Source organism: Trichoderma gamsii (genome assembly GCF_001481775.2).
Source record: "Trichoderma gamsii strain T6085 chromosome Unknown Scaffold_17.2, whole genome shotgun sequence".
In the NCBI taxonomy this organism is placed as follows: domain Eukaryota; kingdom Fungi; phylum Ascomycota; class Sordariomycetes; order Hypocreales; family Hypocreaceae; genus Trichoderma; species Trichoderma gamsii.
Window position 1 is genome coordinate 648,837 of NW_020171354.1, and position 20,703 is coordinate 669,539.

Genomic DNA, 20,703 nt, shown 5'->3' on the forward strand with positions numbered 1-20,703 from the left:
CTCGACACCCAGAAGGACACACTGCAGATAATGGACAGACTTTGGACAGCCTCCAAAGCATAGGCGTTGCGGGACCAACGGATATATTGGAGAGTCTCAGACGTTTCATTGAGACATATTATATTCGCCTGTGTGAACGGTTGAGAAACTGCAAAAAGCCCCGATACCATCACAGCTGTTTGAGAGAAGCTCGTTAGCGAATCAACAGCCTCATAGCGACTATCAAAGTCGCACCAGACGACGCGGTTCGAGGCTGTAATTATATTCTATCAAGAGATTGAATTCATAAAGAGAATATAATACAAATGAGCCGCAAACCCCGGTGTGATAATGAGCTGAACCTAGCCCTTGGTTCAATGGCCGGATTGGATAAAGATGCCCAATAGCAACAAAGTTTTGCTAGCTTGGCCAAGTCAAGTTCAGTGAAAGCCAGATCATCTGGATCGCTCAACCACAATAAGGTTCATGGTACACTTTCCACGCTGATGTCAATTCTTCGGCAAGAAGCGCTGGCCATAGAAGAATTTGAAGAGACGACCCCGAAGAACGATGAAGCCGGATACCCATAGCTAGGTAGTTTTCAATTGTTGTTATGTAGAATCAAATCAGCTTGTGTGCTTTGAATCGGATTGTTGAGAATGTTAATGCCCAAGGTGAAATCGAGAAAGAGACAACTTTTCGCAAAGCCGCGGCCAAACCAAACATAATTTAGAAGGGAGTTTCGTTCGTCTCCAAGGTGTGTTGATCTCAAACTCCAAACAGAATACCCTGCGCCGGACTGAGGACCGCGCATCTGCAAGGATGCTGGAGTAAGGGTCACCAGCGACCCGTCTTGAGAGACGGACCAAGGAGTCGTCTTCGTATGCGAGTGTTCGAGTGCAAACCCCCCATGCGTAATGCAAGTGAACGCAATATTCCGCTATAGCAGGCTGGACCACGTAAAGACAGGACGCCAAACATAATTTAGAAGGGAATATCGTTCGCCTTCAAGATATGTTGATCTCTGTTGAGTGGTCACAGACCCACCCTCTTGGCAAGCCGACTTTGTTAATCCGTTTGCAACGATCTGTTTGCTCTTGGTCAGGGTATATCCCTTCCTATCTTCGATAGTCCTAGTTGTTGCAATACAACCCTCTTCACCCTTCTCAATCTCAAACTCCGAACAAAGTGTCTTTATGAAGAGAATATTCCGCCATGGCAGGCCGGACCACATGGAGACACCAAACATAATTTAGAAGGGAGTTTCATTCGCCTTCAAGGTCCTGCGGCCCCCGACGTAACCCGAATAGCGCTCAGCTCGTATAGATCAAAGTTGTATCACTTGATGAGTAGCGGCCCATCAAGATCCAACGACGTCCCATCCCACGTCCTGTAGCATAAAGGATTGTACAGCACTGGCTCCCCGATGCCCAATAGTCTCCTGCATCAGAAAAGGTATGGTCTGCAATAGGGTCTTGAGTTGCGTCTCTCAAACGAGCTTATCGCCCGCGAAATTCATGTCAACTTATTGGTGCGGCATCGCTGAGTAGTATCCGGGGTCGAAGCCACATGGATAAATGGCACGACTCCCACAGGTCCTCCACGCTGTCGGTGCCATGTTAGGCGTATTGATGGATTTGATAGTCCGTCCTCCGAAAAAAATCGGCTCGACCCAATAATTTAGAAGGGAGTTTCCCCGCTGGAACCCAGGTACAAGTACCGGTACGAGGGTGTCGGGGCTTGTCAAGTCAAGATGTCCGAAGAAGTGCATGATGATCTGTAGGACGAGTACCAGTCCTACATAGGCGACAACGAACAGGAGCACCGAGGTGATAAGACATACAACGGGATAAAGACTAATAGTAAGATGTTAGCATGATATACCCAGTGTTGCGAAGGAAAACTAGCAAGCACTGACATGGTTTTAAATATATAGATAGGCTCCATGGTTTTTAGGGTCGCTGGCGCTGGGAGTCTATACAGAACAAAAGAAAACAACAAAATCATTGCCACGACTCTACGTCTATATATTTTCTTTCCTTGTCAACAATTAACCGAGCATAATAGAAATAGAAGGTAAGAACGATACGCGCAAAAAGGAGCACCTGAGCGCTGTTGCTACGACACAACCAAAATCACTAATTCAAAGGGAAGTAGAGCTTTCCTTCCATAGGAAACTATGTCTGGATACTAGCGATATCATTTCTTATCCTTCAATCAAGAAAGTGTCAAAAATGCTTGCAAAGCCCCGAATTATCAGGGATATCAGCGCTCAGAATTCAGCTCGCCATCGCATACTCGGCGAACACGCATTATATACCTCCATCAAGCGAGCTTATGCCAGACAGCAAGCTTGACAAGGCACCCACGCCCACAGCGAGCCTCACCAGTATATCACCAGGATTTGAACGGAAACTGAAAGATGAATGCGAGCAAGGCGCCATCTGAACTTGATTTGGCCAAGGGGGATCAACTTCACTATCTTTGGATAACTTTTTGGGATCCAGTCACTGAAGCTTTGGTCGAATACAGTTTCTTATTGAACAGAAGTTCATGTCTTCTATTGAGTCTGCATATCTAGCTATACCAAAGGTCTACACGTTTGCTTCATCTGGCGCTTTGCTGGCTACATGTTGCGGCCGTTTGAGATACGATTCGCGCTCACAGTGATATTTAGCCTGTTGATGGAGTGGTTCCAAGTGCACGGTAGGTAGGGGCCAGAATATCCAGGTAGCACGCCATATTTCCCGCGAAGATCGTACAACGACTTTGGCATAGAAATTATCTCGAAAATATTGCCATTCCTGGCCATCCGGTGCCCAGCATGCACATTCCACAAGTTCAGCGAAGTGTGATAGAATGAGTAGCTCCGATATAAATGGAATTGACATCGCCAAAGGACCTACAGTGAACATATACGTTAGCTTTAGCCAACATCACATCAAGAATGCGCGAAGGATACCGTACATATAAGTCCCAAATACATATCCTTTAGCCAGAGCTGGCCCCAGAGCATAAGGCAGAACGTTGATAGAATCGGCTGCTTGGAATAGAAGTTGTAAGGTACAGTAAGTGGAAGCGAGCTGATGATTACCAGCTGTAAGAATGACTTTTCACCAGGTGGCCTCATGAAAATGTACATGGTTACGTGTGATAGCCAATTCCATATCAAACGTCCGGTATAAAAAAGCCCGTTGCTGAAAGATTTGGACTTGAGAGAGTGGGAGATCCTTTGTATTTCGCTCGGCACAAACGTGAGGCGAGAAGCCGATTGGTCTTGAAAGATGGCCCATGTTATGCTTCCAACGATAAGTAGAATGTCGGATAGGCCAGATAGTAAAGAACTCAGCAGAACCAAAACTTGTGGTTTATAGAATTCGAGATTGAGGTAGCTTGCGATTTGGGGTAGATTGAGCCAGTTTAAGATTTCGGCTAGGAGGGAACTGGTGATGTCGAGATCGATGTAGTCAGATATTGCGGCCAGAAAAACGTTGGCGTTGCCCACGATAGAATCTGGTAATTCGGCCATGAATGTGCCGTTCGTAATTTGTACAGAGTCCATATTGATAGTGATGGCTGGTCTCTGTTGGAATCGAATAATGTAGCTGGTTAATCCGCGATTGTTCTAGTGTGGAAGAGATGGAGCCGTATGTTGGGGATGAGATGTTGGGAGGATGGAGTGCCTGGGAAAGGCGAGATATATAAATGTTTTAGTAGAGAGTCACAAGGAATCAACCGCAGACTAAAGTTTTGTCAAATAGTCCCTCGCTTGACAAAATGGCAGATAAGGGTGTGGGGAAAAAAACGCCATATTCAGTCAGTTTGGCCATCAAGGTCCAACAAAGCCGGATTATCCAGGTTTCTTGATAAGGTTCAAGATAAATCTTTTACACTAAAGATAGAATTACTTGCCAATGGCCCTATAGCAAATATGACAAAACGCTACAGCAACAAAGAAGCCACCTATACGGAAGCCAGCCTTGCCTCCTTGGAAGATGGATGAAATCCTGAAAAAATTAGTGAATGCTATGCTAATAAATGTAGTGCAATATATTAGAATGGCATATAAATCTTTATTACATGTATTAATAGCAAGACCTTAAACTTACTGTCACTCTCCTATTTGCTTCCCTCTATAAAGAGCAGCGAGAATGACAACTTAATTCAGTGCCTCAATTCACCAGATGTGGACGAACCTTGAACACCATGGCAGCATCTCATACTTGACAATGACGAAGAACCTGAACGACGTCTTTTTATCCGAATCTGAGTATAGAGAGGATGATAGAAGGCCGTCAGGGAACAGTACGCGTCTCCCTAAAATGGTATAGTCGTATAAACCTATGATCTTCGATCGTATGGGGCACATGGAGGGCTGAAATTACGGACGAGAATATAGAGGAAAGCTTCAAGCCATCTTATACAACTTGGGTACCTAGTGATAAAGCCACAGTACAGTAGATTCTGCCTGAGCTGCCTGAACTGCCTGAACTGCCTGAGCTGCCTGGTTGATGAGTGTCCCTATATGGTCTGGCTTACCATGGTGGAATTCCCAATTTATAAGGACATTTTGTTCGGAGCCAGAGAAGTACATGGCACCAAATACTGCACTAATATAGATGAAACACGAGCCCATATAAACTTTGTAGATTGATTTAGATTATCAGCTCGCGGTAACGAGCAAAGTGGTTTCTATTTGACCAACCATGCTTTTGATATAAACCCCCTAATCTATGCTTGAACCGAAGCTCCTTAGAAATCGTTATCATCAGCGCCAGACACAATGACATTGTTAACCTTGAGAACCATTCGGCACAGCTGTGTCGCCAACTGCAGCTGTTGCTTCTTGCTAATCAACGGGTCAATGACAAAAGCGGACTTCATGTCGTTATCGCCCCGTCCCATGCAGTCAACACCAAGCTTTCCTTTGTTCTCAGGGCCTGCCTTGACCTGCTGGCTCTTCACCTCTGCCAGGGTTGAGATGGAGTTGAGACCGCTGTTCTCGGCCAGGGCCATGGGGACGGCATCCAAGGCCTCAGCAAAGGCGCGCATGGCATACTGTTCCAGACCAGGAGTCTTGCCTGCAGCATCCTCTACTGCCAAGGAGCAGGCGATCTCTGCGGCACCACCTCCATATACGACTCGGTTGTCCCTTACCAAGTTTCTTACAACGCAGAGAGCATCGTGGAGAGAACGCTTAGCCTCGTCAATGATCTAGATATTCCATGTCAGCTGGTATTCGATTAAGCGAAGAGTCTTTCCATCATACCATCTTGTTGCTTCCTCGTACGAAAACAGTCACAGCTCGGGTGTTGGCGCACTCCTCGATAACCAGCATCTTCTCCCTTGTTGTTCCGAAAGACATTTCTCTGACAATGCCAGCAGAACCCAGCTTCTCAGCCTTCAGATCCTCAAAGCGAGGCACTATCCTGCCATTGGTTGCAATGGCAATCAGCTCAATCTCAGGACCGCCAACCCATCGAACAGCGGGGAGCTGGTTCTGGAGCAGTAGATGGTTGGCCTCATCGTCGAAACCCCACTGGCAGATGGCCAAGTTGGCGCCGGTATCCTTGATCTGCTGAATCATCTCTATGAACTTGTCCTTCTCGTAGTTTTGCAGCTTCTTGAACTCTTCTACGCTTGTGATGTCGAGGTGGTGCTTGGTCTTGGGCTTAGGAGGCTCGAAAGCGCAAGTCAAGATTGCAATCTTGGCATCCTTGACTTCTGAGGGCATCTGAGGGTGAGAAAAGTCCTTGTCGATAATCACACCCTTGACAAGAATGGTGTCCTCGAGAGCGCCACCGACCTTGCCGTCAACCTTGATCAGCTCAAAGTCCACATCCTTGCGCTCAAGATCAGCCACCGACAGAACCGCGTCAACAGCAATCTTGGCGAACTGGTCATGAGCCTTGGAGACAATCTTGCTTCCCAAACTCGTCCGTGCGACCTTGAGCAGGTTGGTAGTCTCCTCCTTTGTAAACTCGATCGTGTCTGAGATCTTGTCCAGCTCGGCGACAGCAATATCGCAGGCCTGGTCGTAGCCGTCGGCAATACGGATAGGGTGAATGCCCTTGTCGATGAGGTCGGCAGCCTGCTCCAAGAGGGCACCAGCGAGGACAACAACACCCGTTGTGCCATCACCAATTTCCTCATCCTGTGATTTTGACAGCTCCACTAGCAGCTTGGCAACGTGGTTGCTGACATCCATCTGCTGGAGAATGGTGGCTCCATCGTTCGTGACCGTGATGTCGCCGTCCGGTGAGATGAGAATCTTGTCGAGACCGCGAGGACCGAGTGATGTCTTGACGATGTTGGCGACCGTTCGGGCAGCGAGGATATGTGACTTGACAGCTTCGTTGCCAAACTGGCGCTTCTTCTTCCCCTGACTAGACCGCTGTTAGACAGCAGGCAGCTGCACACGAGTTTTTGGAACTTACTCTCTAACGACAATGAAGGGCCGACCTTGCTCATCCTTCACTACCGCCGCTGCGCGCTGAATGTTAGCTGCGATTTCGTGGCCATATCCGGGTCCTCGGAGCCTTTACCGTTGGAAACATCTAGATCTAAAGTGCGTACTTGTTAGTTTGAATGTCCCCCCTGACTATGGCCATCGTTTGATTCGGTCTCGACTTACTCAGCGACATCTTGGCTGGGGGAAACTTGTTGTTGGATTTGTACAGACAAGTGAAAATCGATCGGTCTCGGCACCAAAAATAATTACCCCCTTGATTTGGTGACAGAGTACAGCTTCAAGCTTTCCACGATCGTGCCCGAATTTTTCGACCACTTGGGGGGAGTTGCCTACAACTCCCACTACAAAGGGTGCGGGACACGGACAAAGTAAAGTCCGCCTACCGGCACCCCGCCATATTATCAAGCTTCTGGAATTGCCCCTCCATGACTTAATCTAGCGGATGGAGCACAGTTGCCCCTCACGACCAGCGACTGTCTTGGAAGCTAAAGGAGCGCTGGGCTGCTTGCTGCACGGATTAAGGTTTAGTCGTTCATTGTCGGCATTTGACTTTTCGTCTCTTTTGGTTTTGAAATTTATTTCCAACATTAGCTGAAGCTTGCATAATTATCGCGAGGCATATTTCTGATACTGCGCGGTGGCGGCTGTAAAGCGTCTGCCTAATCGATCAATGAGTCAACCCCGAGTGCTCGTCATACAAAGCAGCTAGTCCCGGGAAAACGTTCGGCGCCGCCAGCCAGATCAACCTTTCAAATTCACCCACAAAGCTCGACACAGTACATATTCTGCTATAAACAAAATCGAACAAACTCGAAAAGCACTTGTATACGACATCGCAATGGCGCCTCCGACCACGTACGACGACGACGACTTCGTCGACCAGTATGACGACTTTGAGGAAGAGGACGGAATGAGTGCTGAAGACAAGGTTGCGATGCAGCAAGGTACCGCAGAAGTACAGAAAGCTCTCGGGACGGAAGCAAGCAAAGTCACAGTTGCGCAAATACAAGAAGCTTTATGGCATTACTACTACGACATCGATAAATCTGTCGCCTACCTGACAAAAACCTTTATTGCGCCAGCTCCAAAGGCAGCTCCTAAACCGGCGCCGAAGAAGGCACCTGAAGGTAAGACTGGCGCGTTTCCCTTACCAACCAACCAAGCCCTGTTTTTGCGAACCTTGGAAGCAAATCGCGAATCGCCTGAGCACGATGCATACTCCGCAAGCTTTTACGGTATTCCTCTGCACACACACATGTTTCCCGCTGTAAGGAAGCCTCAGATATCTCCGACATTTTTCGACGATATGCCGTGGCTAGAGATACCGAAAGAACGAGAAGCTATATTTATTGAGCCACCACACTCTGTTGGAGGGCTTTTGGGAGGCAGCAGTTCCGCCCCTAAGATGTCAAAGCTCCAAGCACTGGCCGCGCTTCGCAAGAAAAAGGCCGAAGAGAAGAAGGATCAAGAAAGAGTCACTCCACCAGAAGACGAAGTATCGAAGCTCTCGCTCTCCGATAGTCGCAACAAGGAGAATACCAGCCTTGGCTCAAAGATTCAACCCGACTCAGCAGTGGCCTCAAATGCGCTGGCGCAGGAGGAAGAGATACCAAAAGGCGCCGGTGGCAATTCTGCTGGGGGACAGGTTGGTTCGTCAGCCATCAATGAAAGCGAATTCAGTGTCAATACCAAAATTGAAGAGGAGCTGGTGGCGAGCCATAGCCATGCTCCTTCTGCATTCGCGCGCACATTGTTCGGCTCGACTCTGGAGGCAGACCAAGCGCAAAGACCTCATGTTTTTGCAATGCCATACACTCAGTCTTCCTCCTTTCTAGCCAACGCCTTCTCGGAACCCAGTCCAGACGATATTGTGCTCGCAGCTCAGGCGAAAGGTTCGAATTTTGCTAAGGCGAAATGATGGGCTAATTCTAATTTTTTCAACCAGCGGGAAAGAAAACCCCAGCCACGCCGAAAACCACGAAGAAATCACAAAAGAACGAGGAAGCCGCCAAAGAGGGGGGACTTGCGAGCAGTGTCTCAAGCCTTAAGATTAACGACGGGCCGCCGCCTAATAGCAAAGGCCTCGACGTTATCAAGGAATTCGAACAAAATGCTAGCAAGAGGAATGCTAGTTTCGTAGTCGTTGGTACGTTTCATCATGTTGTTCTAAGAATGATTACCGCCTTGAGGTGACTGTCGCTGACTCTTGTTTAGGACACGTCGATGCTGGCAAGAGTACATTAATGGGCCGACTTCTTCTAGAGCTGAAGCTTGTTGAGGAGCGTACAGTCGACAAATACCGTAGACAAGGTGAAAAGATTGGAAAGCAGTCTTTCGCGTTGGCATGGGTCATGGACCAGCGAAGTGAAGAGCGAGACCGAGGAGTGACGATAGATATTGCCACCAACCACTTCGAGACTGAGTCAACAAAGTTTACAATTCTAGATGCTCCGGGCCATCGAGACTTTGTGCCCAACATGATTGCTGGAGCCAGTCAGGCAGACTTTGCAATCCTTGTTATCGATGCCAATACTGGAGCTTACGAGAAGGGGCTGAAAGGCCAAACACGAGAGCATGTTCTGCTTCTACGGAGCTTAGGTGTTCAACAGCTGATCGTTGCTGTAAACAAACTTGACATGGTCGGGTGGTCCCAGGATCGTTTCCAAGAAATTTCAGAGGAAGTCTCAGGGTTTTTGACTGGCCTCGGGTTTCAAGATAAGCATGTCACGTTTATTCCCATATCAGGTTTGAACGGAGACAACATTGTCAAGAGAACAGAAGATGCGGCTGGACTATGGTACAAAGGACCTACTCTAATAGAGGGCTTGGAAGCATCTGGGCCGTCAACCGCACGAGCTCTAAAGAAGCCCTTCCGGATGGCGATTTCCGAGATTTTCCGCTCGCAGCAGGGAACTACGACTCTTGCTGGCCGTATAGACTCGGGAACAATCCAAATTGGCGATGCTGTGCTGGTGCAGCCAAGCGGGGAGTCGGCGTACATCAAATCTATCATGCTTGATACCGAGGCCAAGGACTGGGCAGTAGCTGGCCAGAATGTCAGCGTTGCCTTGACAAATATTGACCCGATTCATATTAAAATCGGCGACATCATTTGCCACACAACGGATCCCATCGCTGTTGGGGACACGTTTACTATGAAAGCTATGGCATTTGAGCATCTGATGCCAATGCCAGTAGATCTTCACCGCGGCAGACTCCACGCTGCAGGCCAGATCCAATCTTTAGCAGCTACTCTTGACAAGGCCACCGGCGAAGTCGTCAAGAAGAAGCCCAAGGTTGTACAGCCCGGAGGAGTGGCTCGGATTTTAATCAAGCTGGAGGCAAAGGTTCCCTTGGAAGCCGGACAACGGGTTGTTATACGAAGCGGAGGTGAAACCATAGCTGCTGGCTTATTAGAGTAAAACTAGCATTATTTCCTTTTCCTTTGTATTCTTCGGGTTTTTATTCTTTATTCTTTGGATTACGGGTATAGAATGGGGAAATTTTTCCAACAAAAAGCAAAATGGGCGCTTGTTAGATAAGATGCGTATACCAATATCAAAAGTGCCATATCTGGATTAAACCGTGGATTTCGAAAGATCTTCCTTTGCTACAACCTGAGCTCATCAGCCTGGTACCGATCAAGAATATGACAAGGCAGCGAAATTGAAGCATCTACCAGCAAGCCTTGCACACTATCTGGTACTTGACGTGAGGTAGAGAAATATTCTACTGGCAAGGAAATTGATACCACGTAGCCACAGACCAGCCCATATGCGTGGCAATCCACTGCACTTATAGAACTTCAGCCTCATTGTGGCAAATCTTAACTTGACAGCAGAGCGTTTGCCTCTGCGGTATCCACTAGGAAATGCCGAGTGCTGAAGCGGAGAAATGGCTAGTATAATATACTTGGCCTGAAGGAAGACTGGCGCTTATTACACCGGATACGAAACATATAAGCATAAGCGAACTATACATAGAAGGCGAGAAAGAAAGGCAGCCTGCAATCAATGTACAACGTGGCCAGAGCGCTTTAACAGCAAACAGCTTCCTGTTCCGTGATGATATTGTGCCTAATACCAAGGCTCGGTCCCATTTTGCCAGCCGCCGAACCCCGTAGTTGTAGCTCTGAGTCACGCTATTGGAATAGCATCGAAACTCCTCCGTCAGCGTCTAATATCAAACCCCCAGAAGCGTGGCCTCTTCGACCTGGAGGCTGGAGGGGCAAAATGGAGAACGTGTGGCGTTGGCTGTTCACAGCACCTCCAAATAGGTAGGTGTGGTGTCTGGAGCCTCTTGGTAGGCTGTCAAAAATGCCCGGCGAGCAGGTGCAGGGCGCCATGTGCTCCGTATCATTGACAGAGACGCACCGTACAAACGTGCCTAAATCTGCGCGACATCACAGTACGCAGATATAAGACCCCTGTCACGTGCGGGGCAGAAGGTTCTGGGGACCCTGTTTGGCTCGCGCAAGGGACCCGTACCTTGAACTTACCTGAAATCTGGCCTTTTTGGAGCCTTCTGGACACTTCAACTTTTTCTGGGGCAGCATTCATAAATTGGCCGATCGTCGCCTTTCTCTTCTCCAACCCATTTTTCCCTTTTTCTCTTCAGCAAAGATACCCCCTCGCCTGGTGAATACGCCTGGTCTGAGGAAACAATTGAGCTCGCTGCGTTAAATCGCTGCGCATTTTCCTTTTCATTTTTTCGTTTGAGCTGATCACCGGGCTTATACGTGCGCGGGGTACATTTCTTTTCCAAAAACCACATTTTCTTCCCAATGGCTCGTTCACGGAGCTCCCTGGCCTTGGGCCTGGGTCTGCTCTGCTGGATCACCCTGCTCTTCGCTCCTTTGGCCTTTGTTGGAAAGGTCAATGCCAGCGACGATGCGGACAACTACGGAACTGTTATCGGTATTGTAAGTGAACATGGACAAGGCTGAAGACAACCCCCACCATATTAACACGTTTGCTCTTTTAGGATTTGGGTACTACCTACAGCTGTGTCGGTGTGATGCAGAAGGGCAAGGTCGAAATTCTCGTCAACGATCAGGGTAACCGAATTACTCCTTCCTACGTGGCCTTTACCGATGAGGAGCGTCTGGTTGGCGACTCAGCCAAGAACCAGGCCGCCGCTAACCCCACCAACACCATCTTCGATATCAAGTGAGTCAAACCTTCCAATGCGCGTTGAGATGTATATGAGAACATCATCGCTAACAGTTGCGCAGGCGATTGATTGGTCGCAAGTTCGCCGAAAAGGACATCCAGGCTGATATCAAGCACTTCCCCTACAAGGTCATTGACAAGGATGGAAAGCCCATTGTTCAGGTCCAGGTGAACGGCGAGAAGAAGCAGTTTACTCCTGAGGAAGTTTCCGCCATGATCCTTGGCAAGATGAAGGAGGTCGCCGAGTCCTACTTGGGCAAGAAGGTCACCCACGCCGTCGTCACTGTCCCCGCCTACTTCAACGTAAGTTCTTTGTCCTAGTTCTAAACATTGCAACCTCGTGCTAACAGTTTTGCAGGACAACCAACGCCAGGCCACCAAGGATGCCGGTGTCATTGCCGGTCTCAACGTCCTGCGAATTGTCAACGAGCCCACCGCCGCCGCTATCGCCTACGGTCTGGACAAGACTGATGGTGAGCGCCAGATCATTGTCTACGATCTTGGTGGTGGTACCTTCGATGTCTCCCTCCTTTCCATTGACAACGGTGTCTTTGAGGTTTTGGCTACTGCCGGTGACACTCACCTTGGTGGTGAGGACTTTGACCAGCGTGTCATCAACTACTTGGCCAAGGCCTACAACAAGAAGAACAGCGTTGATATCTCCAAGGACCTCAAGGCCATGGGCAAGCTCAAGCGTGAGGCCGAAAAGGCCAAGCGAACTCTGTCTTCCCAGATGAGCACCCGTATCGAGATTGAGGCTTTCTTCGAGGGCAACGACTTCTCCGAGACTCTTACTCGAGCCAAGTTCGAGGAGCTCAACATGGATCTCTTCAAGAAGACCCTCAAGCCTGTTGAGCAGGTTCTCAAGGACGCCAACGTTAAGAAGAGCGAAGTTGATGACATTGTTCTCGTTGGTGGTTCCACTCGTATCCCCAAGGTTCAGTCTTTGATTGAGGAATACTTTGGTGGCAAGAAGGCTTCCAAGGGTATCAACCCCGATGAGGCTGTTGCTTTCGGTGCCGCTGTTCAGGCTGGTGTTCTTTCCGGTGAGGAGGGTACTGAGGAGATTGTCCTCATGGACGTCAACCCCCTGACTCTCGGTATCGAGACCACCGGTGGAGTTATGACCAAGCTCATCCCCCGCAACACTCCTATCCCCACTCGCAAGAGCCAGATCTTCTCAACTGCTGCTGATAACCAGCCCGTTGTCCTGATCCAGGTCTTTGAGGGTGAGCGTTCCATGACCAAGGACAATAACATCCTCGGCAAGTTTGAGCTTACCGGCATTCCCCCCGCTCCCCGTGGTGTTCCCCAGATCGAGGTCTCCTTTGAGCTGGATGCCAACGGTATTCTGAAGGTCTCTGCCCACGACAAGGGCACCGGCAAGCAGGAGTCCATTACCATCACCAACGACAAGGGCCGTCTCACCCAGGAGGAGATTGACCGCATGGTCGCTGAGGCTGAGAAGTTCGCCGAGGAGGACAAGGCTACCCGTGAGCGCATTGAGGCCCGTAACGGTCTTGAGAACTACGCTTTCAGCCTCAAGAACCAGGTCAACGACGAGGAGGGTCTTGGTGGCAAGATTGATGAGGAAGACAAGGAGACTGTAAGTTGAACTCGACTCATTTCTGCGATGAAGCGAATATTTTGCTAACTGTTGTCATAGATTCTTGAAGCTGTTAAGGAGGCTACTGAGTGGCTCGAGGAGAACGGCGCCGACGCCACCTCCGAGGACTTTGAGGAGCAGAAGGAGAAGCTGTCCAACGTCGCTTACCCCATCACCTCCAAGATGTACCAGGGTGCTGGTGGCGAGGACGATGGCGACTTCCATGACGAACTGTAAAAAAATGCATAGATGTTTTATTATCTAGAGGAACCAAAGAAGTTCCCCGGTGTTATCGTCGGTTATGACGCGGATATGTTTTTAGTCTTATTAAATCTGAATGCAACTCTGCAATTGTAAAGTAGATGCATAGATTGAAGTTTGAATTTGATACCTACCTAACGAATGTGTGCTTGTGATGGCTGAGTTTGCTGTGAGCTTTTCGTATCCCCTCAGTGCCGAATAATTGCTGTAGCATGAATGATATCCATGCATTTGCTTGAGGAAGCTCATTGATTTCTCTCCAAATATTTCTCAAGTCATGCAGGACTAGGTGGTAGTGGCTGCAGGCTTTCATTCCAAGGAGCATCAAACATGTTGACTGGCTCACGGCCCAACTCGTCAGTATTATCAAGAGAAGTAATGGCTAGGTATTGATCACTATGATGATCATTGTTGGTTCAAAATAAGCTGCTGATTCACATTAATAGTCTTTCCAATCTTTGCGGCACCGTGATCTTGTGTGCTCGCACCAAGTACAGCAGCCGCAGACTGAGGCTGCCAGGTGGCTCGCAGCCCGATGCGTTTCTATATCAACTATTGTTTAAAAGATCACACATGAAACAGGACTGCTCTTCAAACAACTCTCTTTTCACCTCAATTTCTTGCATCGAGACTTCTGATTTCTGATGCACTGGTCTCTTTAGGTTGAAACACATCTTTGCTCCCCGAGGTTGTCAAAACAACCACATCCGTATTCTACTGGCTGTAGATTCAAATAAGCGAAGCAAGCAAGCATTTATCTTCGCAAAATTCTTTTTGTCTCTTCAAGCGGCTATTATGGCAGATTCTCCGACTGGCAATCATCAGACGTTGGCTTCAGAGGAAGGATCCGTATCCCGACCAGTGAGTTGAATCTTCTTTTCTCTCCTTTCCTATTTTCCGTTAGAAATATTGCCGGCACAGATTTGCTGATTTTGTTTACAAAATTCAGAGACCGAAAATAAAGATATCATTAATCAAGTCCAGTCCAACCAGAACCACTGGATTGAAGGACAGCTCAACTCATGGCGAGGATAACGAAGCCATGGAGCTCGATGGCCCTACGGCGACTTCTCCAAAAGTCGAGTCGAAGGATGGAAACCTTGATAGCCTCGAAATTATCAAGCATGAAGAAGTAAAAGAAGATGATACTCAAGAAGACCTGATTAAGAAGCTCTTCGACATGGTTCGTGACGTGACCGCAGAGCAGCTGGCACTCAAGCAGCTTCAGATAACAAACACCATCTGCCGCCTCAAAGAACTCCAAGATCAACAGCCTCCCAAGGCCACCTTCAACCCTGCCATAGCAAACAGTTGCCGCGAGCGTCTCGAAGGCACACTCACATACCTCACCTCTGAGCTCTCGGCCATCCCTCCAGCCAAATGGACCACCTACAAGAGGAAGCTCCTCAAGTTTTGCGAATCCGAGCCCATTCTCACCATGACCTTTGCACAGCGTCTCTACAAAGTCGTCGACATAATCTACCTCCCGGAAGAAATGGACGCGATACCAAAGGAGGATTTTAAGAGGATGCACAGCGTGGCGAGGATTTGTGCCGCTGCCGCTCAAGCGCTGGGGCCAGAGCACGAGAGTGAGGAGGCACTGGCTGAGAAGTGGATTAGTGCAAAGGCTCAGGATTTGGAGTTTTTGAAGAAGATGTTTCGTTCTATGAGGGGGATTTACAAGGCTTCTGCGCCTGAGCGGACGGAGATGCCTTGGGAGAGACAAGCGGGGGAACGAGATAATGGACAAGCCTGCGGGAATGCCCAAAGCTTATGAGACAGTGTATTTTGGGATTTATTAGCAAGGTCTAGTGGTAAATGCTGCAGAATCAGGCAATTGGACAGGGTTTACGTGAGGATAATCACAATGAGAACATTTGAAACTCGCTCTAGATATTAAAAAAGCAAAAAGGAGTTATTCTCATGACTCTTTGATCTTCCCAAGATGCTCTGATAGCTCGCCACGAAGTCTTGTCCTGTAAATTGAAATATCACGTGATAGCGCGGTTCAGTTCGCATCGAAAAGACGCGCCGTCACGGTAAGTGGATTACGACATCGAGCCAGCTTTTCCGCAAGGTGTCTCAACAAAGGGAGAGTGAGGCTATCTTTTTTTTTTGTCCTTTAATAAATTTCACTTTGCCATTGGAGCTTCACGTTTCAAATTTTGGCTCCTTTAATTGCCCCAAAAATGCCTGCTGCTAAGCGATCAGCTCCCATCCAAGAGGAGTCGACCGGCACGCGCCGGCGCTCCGGCCGCTTGTCTAGCACGCAGCTGAAGAGTGTATACTTTGAGAGCGAAGATGAGAGTGAAGAAGTTGTTGGCGGACGCCAAAAGAAAGCAACTCTTCCCAAAAAGCGGGATAGGAAAGCATTGAATGAATCTGATGAAGACGAAGAAGAGTTTGACGAAGATTCAGAGGAAGAGGTGGAAGTGCAGCCCAAGAAGAAACCCCGAGGACGGCCTCCAAAGAAAGCCAAAGAAGAGTCTGATGAGGATCAATATCATACGCCGAATGAGGATGAGGATGATAAAGACAATAATGATGACGATGAAGACGACGACGACGACGACGACGACGACGGCCCACGAAAGGTTACAATCATTCCTCTAGAGAAACTACGGGATACGGGAGGCGTTCCGTATGAAGACCACTATGTGCATAAGAATACGATGCTGTTTCTGAAAGACCTAAAGGCAAACAACAAGCGACCTTGGTTGAAATGTGAGCAGACAAACAGTCATTGTCCTTTCGCATCAATTCCATTGCTAATTGGCCGCTCGACGCAGCACACGATGGAGAATACAGGAGAGCATTAAAAGACTGGCAGTCATTCGTCGACGCGACCACACAGACACTCATCGAGGTCGACGAAACCATCCCCGAACTTCCCGCAAAGGATGTCATTTTCCGCATCCACCGTGACATTCGCTTCAGCAAAGACCCAACGCCGTACAAGGTACGCAAACCCAAATATCACCAAACTATTACTTGTGAAACTTACTTTTGAACTACAGGCTCACTTCTCCGCTGCTTGGTCCCGCACAGGTAAAAAAGGTCCCTACGCGGTATATTACATCCACTGCGAGCCCAAGGCCACCTTCATAGGCGGCGGGCTGTGGCATCCCGAGGCGGCGTATATAGCCAAGCTGCGGGCGAGCATCGATGAGAGGCCGAGGAGATGGCGACGGGCATTCAGCGATCCGCATCTTAAAAAGGTGTTTTTCCCGGCAGTAAAGGAGAAGGATGGGGTGGAGGCCGTGTTAAAGGCTTTTGTGGCACGGAACCAAGACAATGCGCTCAAGAAGAGGCCAATGGTGTGTATCTTTCTGCGTCGCTTTATTTGCATGGGCCACATTATTCTTCCCCATCTCGACTTTGCCAAGATGACTGGTTCCCCTTGCTTATGGTTGGCTAACTCGGTAATTCAGGGCTACGAAGTCACGCATCGTGATATAGAGCTTTTAAAGCTTCGAAACTTCACTATCGGTACCAAGCTTGACGACAGTGTCCTGAGCAGTGACGATGCACAGGCCAAGATCAAAGAGATAATGAGGGGTCTCTTAACCTTTGTATGTCTTCCCTATGGCTGGCGGTTACATCAAGCTGTCAATTTATTGCATACATTTCCATTTCGAATTTACGTGCTGACTGTGGTGTACGATAGATCACTTTTCTCAATAGCGTTGTGATGCCTGACCCTAGTCTCGACGACGAAGAGAGTGAAGAGGAAGATGGCGATAATGACGAAGAGGTGCATAGCGATGACGAGGCCGGAGAAGATGATGATGAGGACGAGTAAACTGCTCAAAACAGAGTCCTGGTTTTCAATTCTTGGCGGATAACTCGGAATCATACGTCTTCATATGCAAGGACGATTGTCATGCATGTTCGTCTTTTGAGGGTATTTGGATATGTGGCTCAATCTCACAGGTCATATATATGCAAACGAGCAATTTAGTCATTTTCGTGCATCGCTTCATCATAAGTCTTACCGGCTGGGTGTCAACTCCATGCAAGGGAACCGTCTTTCACAGGTTTCTCAAATCCAATTGAAGCCTTGTATGGTGCAACGTCGGAGTCGGTGGATATCTCTGTTCTAAAGATGCACGTCAGCAACTAATACACCAATCACACAGCATCTCCCACCCCCAAAAGCAGCAGGCAATATCGCGAACAATTGCAGAGCGAGAAGTCGCCTAGTGGGGGGTTTTGAATCCCCGAATCAGACGAGATTCCACTTATACGCTGGAAGGAAGAGAAATCAGGCCATACCACCCAGCATTGCCTCAATAGATACACCGAAACCGCTTCGCCAAACGGGCCGTATTGCTACTACCACTACTGAAACAAGAGCGGCTATATATACACAGAGCTGCAGAGCAACCCCGGAATAGCTTTAGCCAGAAGCCAACGCCCCTCCCCCGCTTCCCCAAGATCGATCGCTTAAGTCTCCGCATCTCGGGCTGGGATCATCCAAGGTTGGCTTGCCAAGGGACTTCATAGGACATTAGCCGCCCACGCCAATTCGTTTGGTGTGCTTCCTGCCATTTGCTTCTGCGTGTGTGCCTTACCCTTTCGTGGGGGGAGTGTAACAAGATAGTAATACCAAATTGCATAACATAACAGAGTCGCCTTTAGTTACCGTACACGGGCGGATGGCCTATTAGATCGTGCGGCCAAAATATTCATAGATTATGCCGATCATCCATTGCCCGAGAGTTAGTCGACCCGTGCATACTTGCAAGGTTGCATCTGCATCTCTGAATGGGCGCATAGATACACCGCTCGTCTCATTTTGATGCAAGCCACGACAGGCCCGTAGACACCAGGATTGGAGCGTTGGTTATCTGTTAGTTGTGCCTATGACTGTGCGCGCGTGGCGTTTCACAGCGTCAAAAGGCCACCGTCGAAAGCTTACTGAGGGGTCGCCCAGCGTCGCGAAACGTCATATAAGACGTACGCGGATTCTTCTCATTCCAACACCTCTTAGCGTTTATTTTAAGTTCTATTGAGCATAGCATCTTGATCTTTCCACTGACATACCTTTCTAAGTTACTCTCTTGGGAAGTCTTTGTACTTGCTGTCTGTCGTGTGGCAGCTGAAGCCTTCCGAAACCTGATACACAAAGAGATGGCACCAATGGCGACGAGCATTGGTACCACCAACAACATTGGCGGTATTCGACCTCGTATTCTTATCCCTGAGAAAATCTCGCCAGATGGCCTGGCAATGTTAGAACCGCATTTTGACGTGGACGTCCAATTGGGCTTAACCCATACGGAACTCATCGCTCAGATCCCAAGTTATCATGGTTTAATCGTCCGATCGGAAACCAAGGTAACGGAGGAGGTCTTACTCGCCGGCAGGAAGCTTCGCGTGGTGGCAAGAGCAGGTGTTGGTGTTGACAATATCAATGTGCCAACTGCAACGTCCCGGGGCATCATTGTCGTCAATTCGCCCTCTGGAAATATTCTCGCTGCCGCAGAGCACACAATAGCCCTGCTTCTCGCCACTGCTAGAAACGTTGGCAGAGCAGATGGAAGTTTAAAACAAGGAGGCTGGGAACGAAGCAAACTCGTCGGTATCGAAGTGGGACGAAAAGTTCTCGGTATCGTTGGGCTGGGCAAGGTTGGCATGAATGTTGCACGAATGGCAAAGGGCCTCGGCATGAAAGTTGTAGCTGTCGACCCATATGCCAACCCAGACATGGCACGCCAGGCGGGAGTCGACTTGGTGTCTGACCTCAAGGAAATTCTTCCCATCGTGGACTTTCTAACTATCCATACCCCCTTGCTAGCGACGACGCTGGACCTTGTTGGCGAAGCAGAGTTCCAGAGCATGAAGAAGACTGCCCGAGTGCTTAATGTCGCTCGTGGCGGAGTATACAACGAGGCTGCATTGGTGAAGGCTCTCGATGAGGGATGGATTGCCGGAGCAGGAATTGATGTCTTCACTTCGGAGCCTCCGAAAGCAGACTCAGCTGCTGGCCAGATCGCCAGGCATCCCAAAGTAGTGGCCACTCCTCACTTGGGAGCCTCTACCGTCGAGGCACAGGAGAACGTCTCAATAGATGTATGCACGCAAGTGCTCGAAATCTTAAGGGGTGGCCTTCCCACCAGCGCCGTCAACGCGCCAATCATCCTGCCCGAGGAGTATCGCAAGGTGCAGCCGTTTGTGCAGCTGGTCGAGAAGATGGGGCGTCTTTACTCTCAACACTTCGTCAGGGCCAAGGGAGGATTGGTTGGTGGCCGCAAATTTGAGTTGATCTATCATGGCGACCTGGCAGGAATGTCCAACACGAAACCGCTGTATGCCGCGCTCGTCAAGGGGCTGGTTGCCTCCTTTAGCGAGTCTCACGTTAACATTGTCAACGCAACAATGATTGCCAAAGAAAAGGGCATCATCATCAGCGAGACGCACTCACATCAGCCAGGCGATTTGTCATATGCAAACCTGGTGACGCTCAAGGCACACGCAGACGACGGCAGCGGCGAGCAAGTCATCCAGGGGTACGCATCAGACAAGCGGCTGTACATCTCCAAGCTGGATCGCTTCAACGCAACTTTCACGCCGGAGGGGACAATGATCTTTCTGCACAACTATGACGAGCCGGGCAAGATTGGAGGCGTCGGTATGGTGCTGGGATCTCATGGAATCAACATCCGATTCATGCAGGTCGCGAGCCTGGACGAAGAATCGAAGCAAGGTGCCTCTGATGCTGTGAAGCCGGGAAACGAGGCTTTGATGATTCTGGGCATAGATAGACCAGTAGATGAAGAGGTCATGGAGGGGCTGCGCCGGTCTGAAGGAATCCTGGATGTGGTGTTAGTCCAGCTCGATTAAGCCGGTGCGCGGTAGATGGCCATAGCTTGTGATTTAGGCAAAGCAAAGACAAAGACATCGGATGGCACACAGCAGCCAGGTGTTGGCTTACCGCTTTCTAGCTATCATATAGCTCTGTATTAAGCTTAAATAGTGACTTTGCTAATACAATGTTTCAATTGATCAACAAAACCAGATATTTCAAGCTGCAACGTACAATTGTCTTATACCTCTAGTAGCGCTTAGCATGTACTGCCGAGCTACCGAAGCGTGGGGCCGCTTTTGGCGCAGGAACAAGGAAACGTCGTCATCACAGCGCTTGTGCCAGCAGCAAGAGGCCGCTAGCCTCCAGCGGCCCACAGGGCTTGTAAAGCTTCCCTGCCTTGCGA

At 49.0% G+C, this 20,703-nt stretch overlaps 6 protein-coding genes across 6 annotated transcripts; 5 read left to right on the top strand and 1 right to left on the bottom strand.

Annotated features, from left to right (window-relative positions):
- Positions 1–4,731: 4,731 nt before the first annotated feature.
- On the bottom strand, positions 4,732–6,623 carry TGAM01_v205590 (T-complex protein 1 subunit epsilon; the record flags this gene model as incomplete). Its single annotated transcript, XM_018802908.1, has 5 exons — positions 4,732–5,193; positions 5,249–6,365; positions 6,417–6,465; positions 6,525–6,542; positions 6,614–6,623. 5 exons carry the CDS (start codon positions 6,621–6,623, stop codon positions 4,732–4,734), a joined length of 1,656 nt encoding a protein of 551 aa, XP_018664025.1.
- Positions 6,624–7,289: 666 nt separating this feature from the next.
- Positions 7,290–9,873, top strand: TGAM01_v205591 (hypothetical protein; the record flags this gene model as incomplete). The annotated part of the gene is made up of 3 exons (XM_018802909.1): positions 7,290–8,343; positions 8,397–8,597; positions 8,666–9,873. 3 exons carry the CDS (start codon positions 7,290–7,292, stop codon positions 9,871–9,873), a joined length of 2,463 nt encoding a protein of 820 aa, XP_018664026.1.
- Positions 9,874–11,234: 1,361 nt separating this feature from the next.
- Positions 11,235–13,465, top strand: TGAM01_v205592 (glucose-regulated protein; the record flags this gene model as incomplete). Its single annotated transcript, XM_018802910.1, has 5 exons — positions 11,235–11,372; positions 11,435–11,619; positions 11,685–11,925; positions 11,981–13,228; positions 13,289–13,465. The coding sequence occupies 5 exons, from the start codon at positions 11,235–11,237 to the stop codon at positions 13,463–13,465; spliced, it is 1,989 nt and encodes a 662-aa protein (XP_018664027.1).
- Positions 13,466–14,531: 1,066 nt separating this feature from the next.
- TGAM01_v205593 (hypothetical protein) lies at positions 14,532–15,266 on the top strand (the record flags this gene model as incomplete). Its single annotated transcript, XM_018802911.1, has 1 exon — positions 14,532–15,266. One exon carries the CDS (start codon positions 14,532–14,534, stop codon positions 15,264–15,266), a length of 735 nt encoding a protein of 244 aa, XP_018664028.1.
- A 412-nt stretch (positions 15,267–15,678) lies between these two features.
- TGAM01_v205594 (hypothetical protein) lies at positions 15,679–17,291 on the top strand (the record flags this gene model as incomplete). Its single annotated transcript, XM_024549670.1, has 4 exons — positions 15,679–16,213; positions 16,279–16,448; positions 16,507–17,061; positions 17,157–17,291. 4 exons carry the CDS (start codon positions 15,679–15,681, stop codon positions 17,289–17,291), a joined length of 1,395 nt encoding a protein of 464 aa, XP_024405619.1.
- A 1,331-nt stretch (positions 17,292–18,622) lies between these two features.
- Positions 18,623–20,335, top strand: TGAM01_v205595 (hypothetical protein; the record flags this gene model as incomplete). The annotated part of the gene is made up of 1 exon (XM_018802913.1): positions 18,623–20,335. One exon carries the CDS (start codon positions 18,623–18,625, stop codon positions 20,333–20,335), a length of 1,713 nt encoding a protein of 570 aa, XP_018664030.1.
- Between the last annotated feature and the right edge of the window lie 368 nt (positions 20,336–20,703).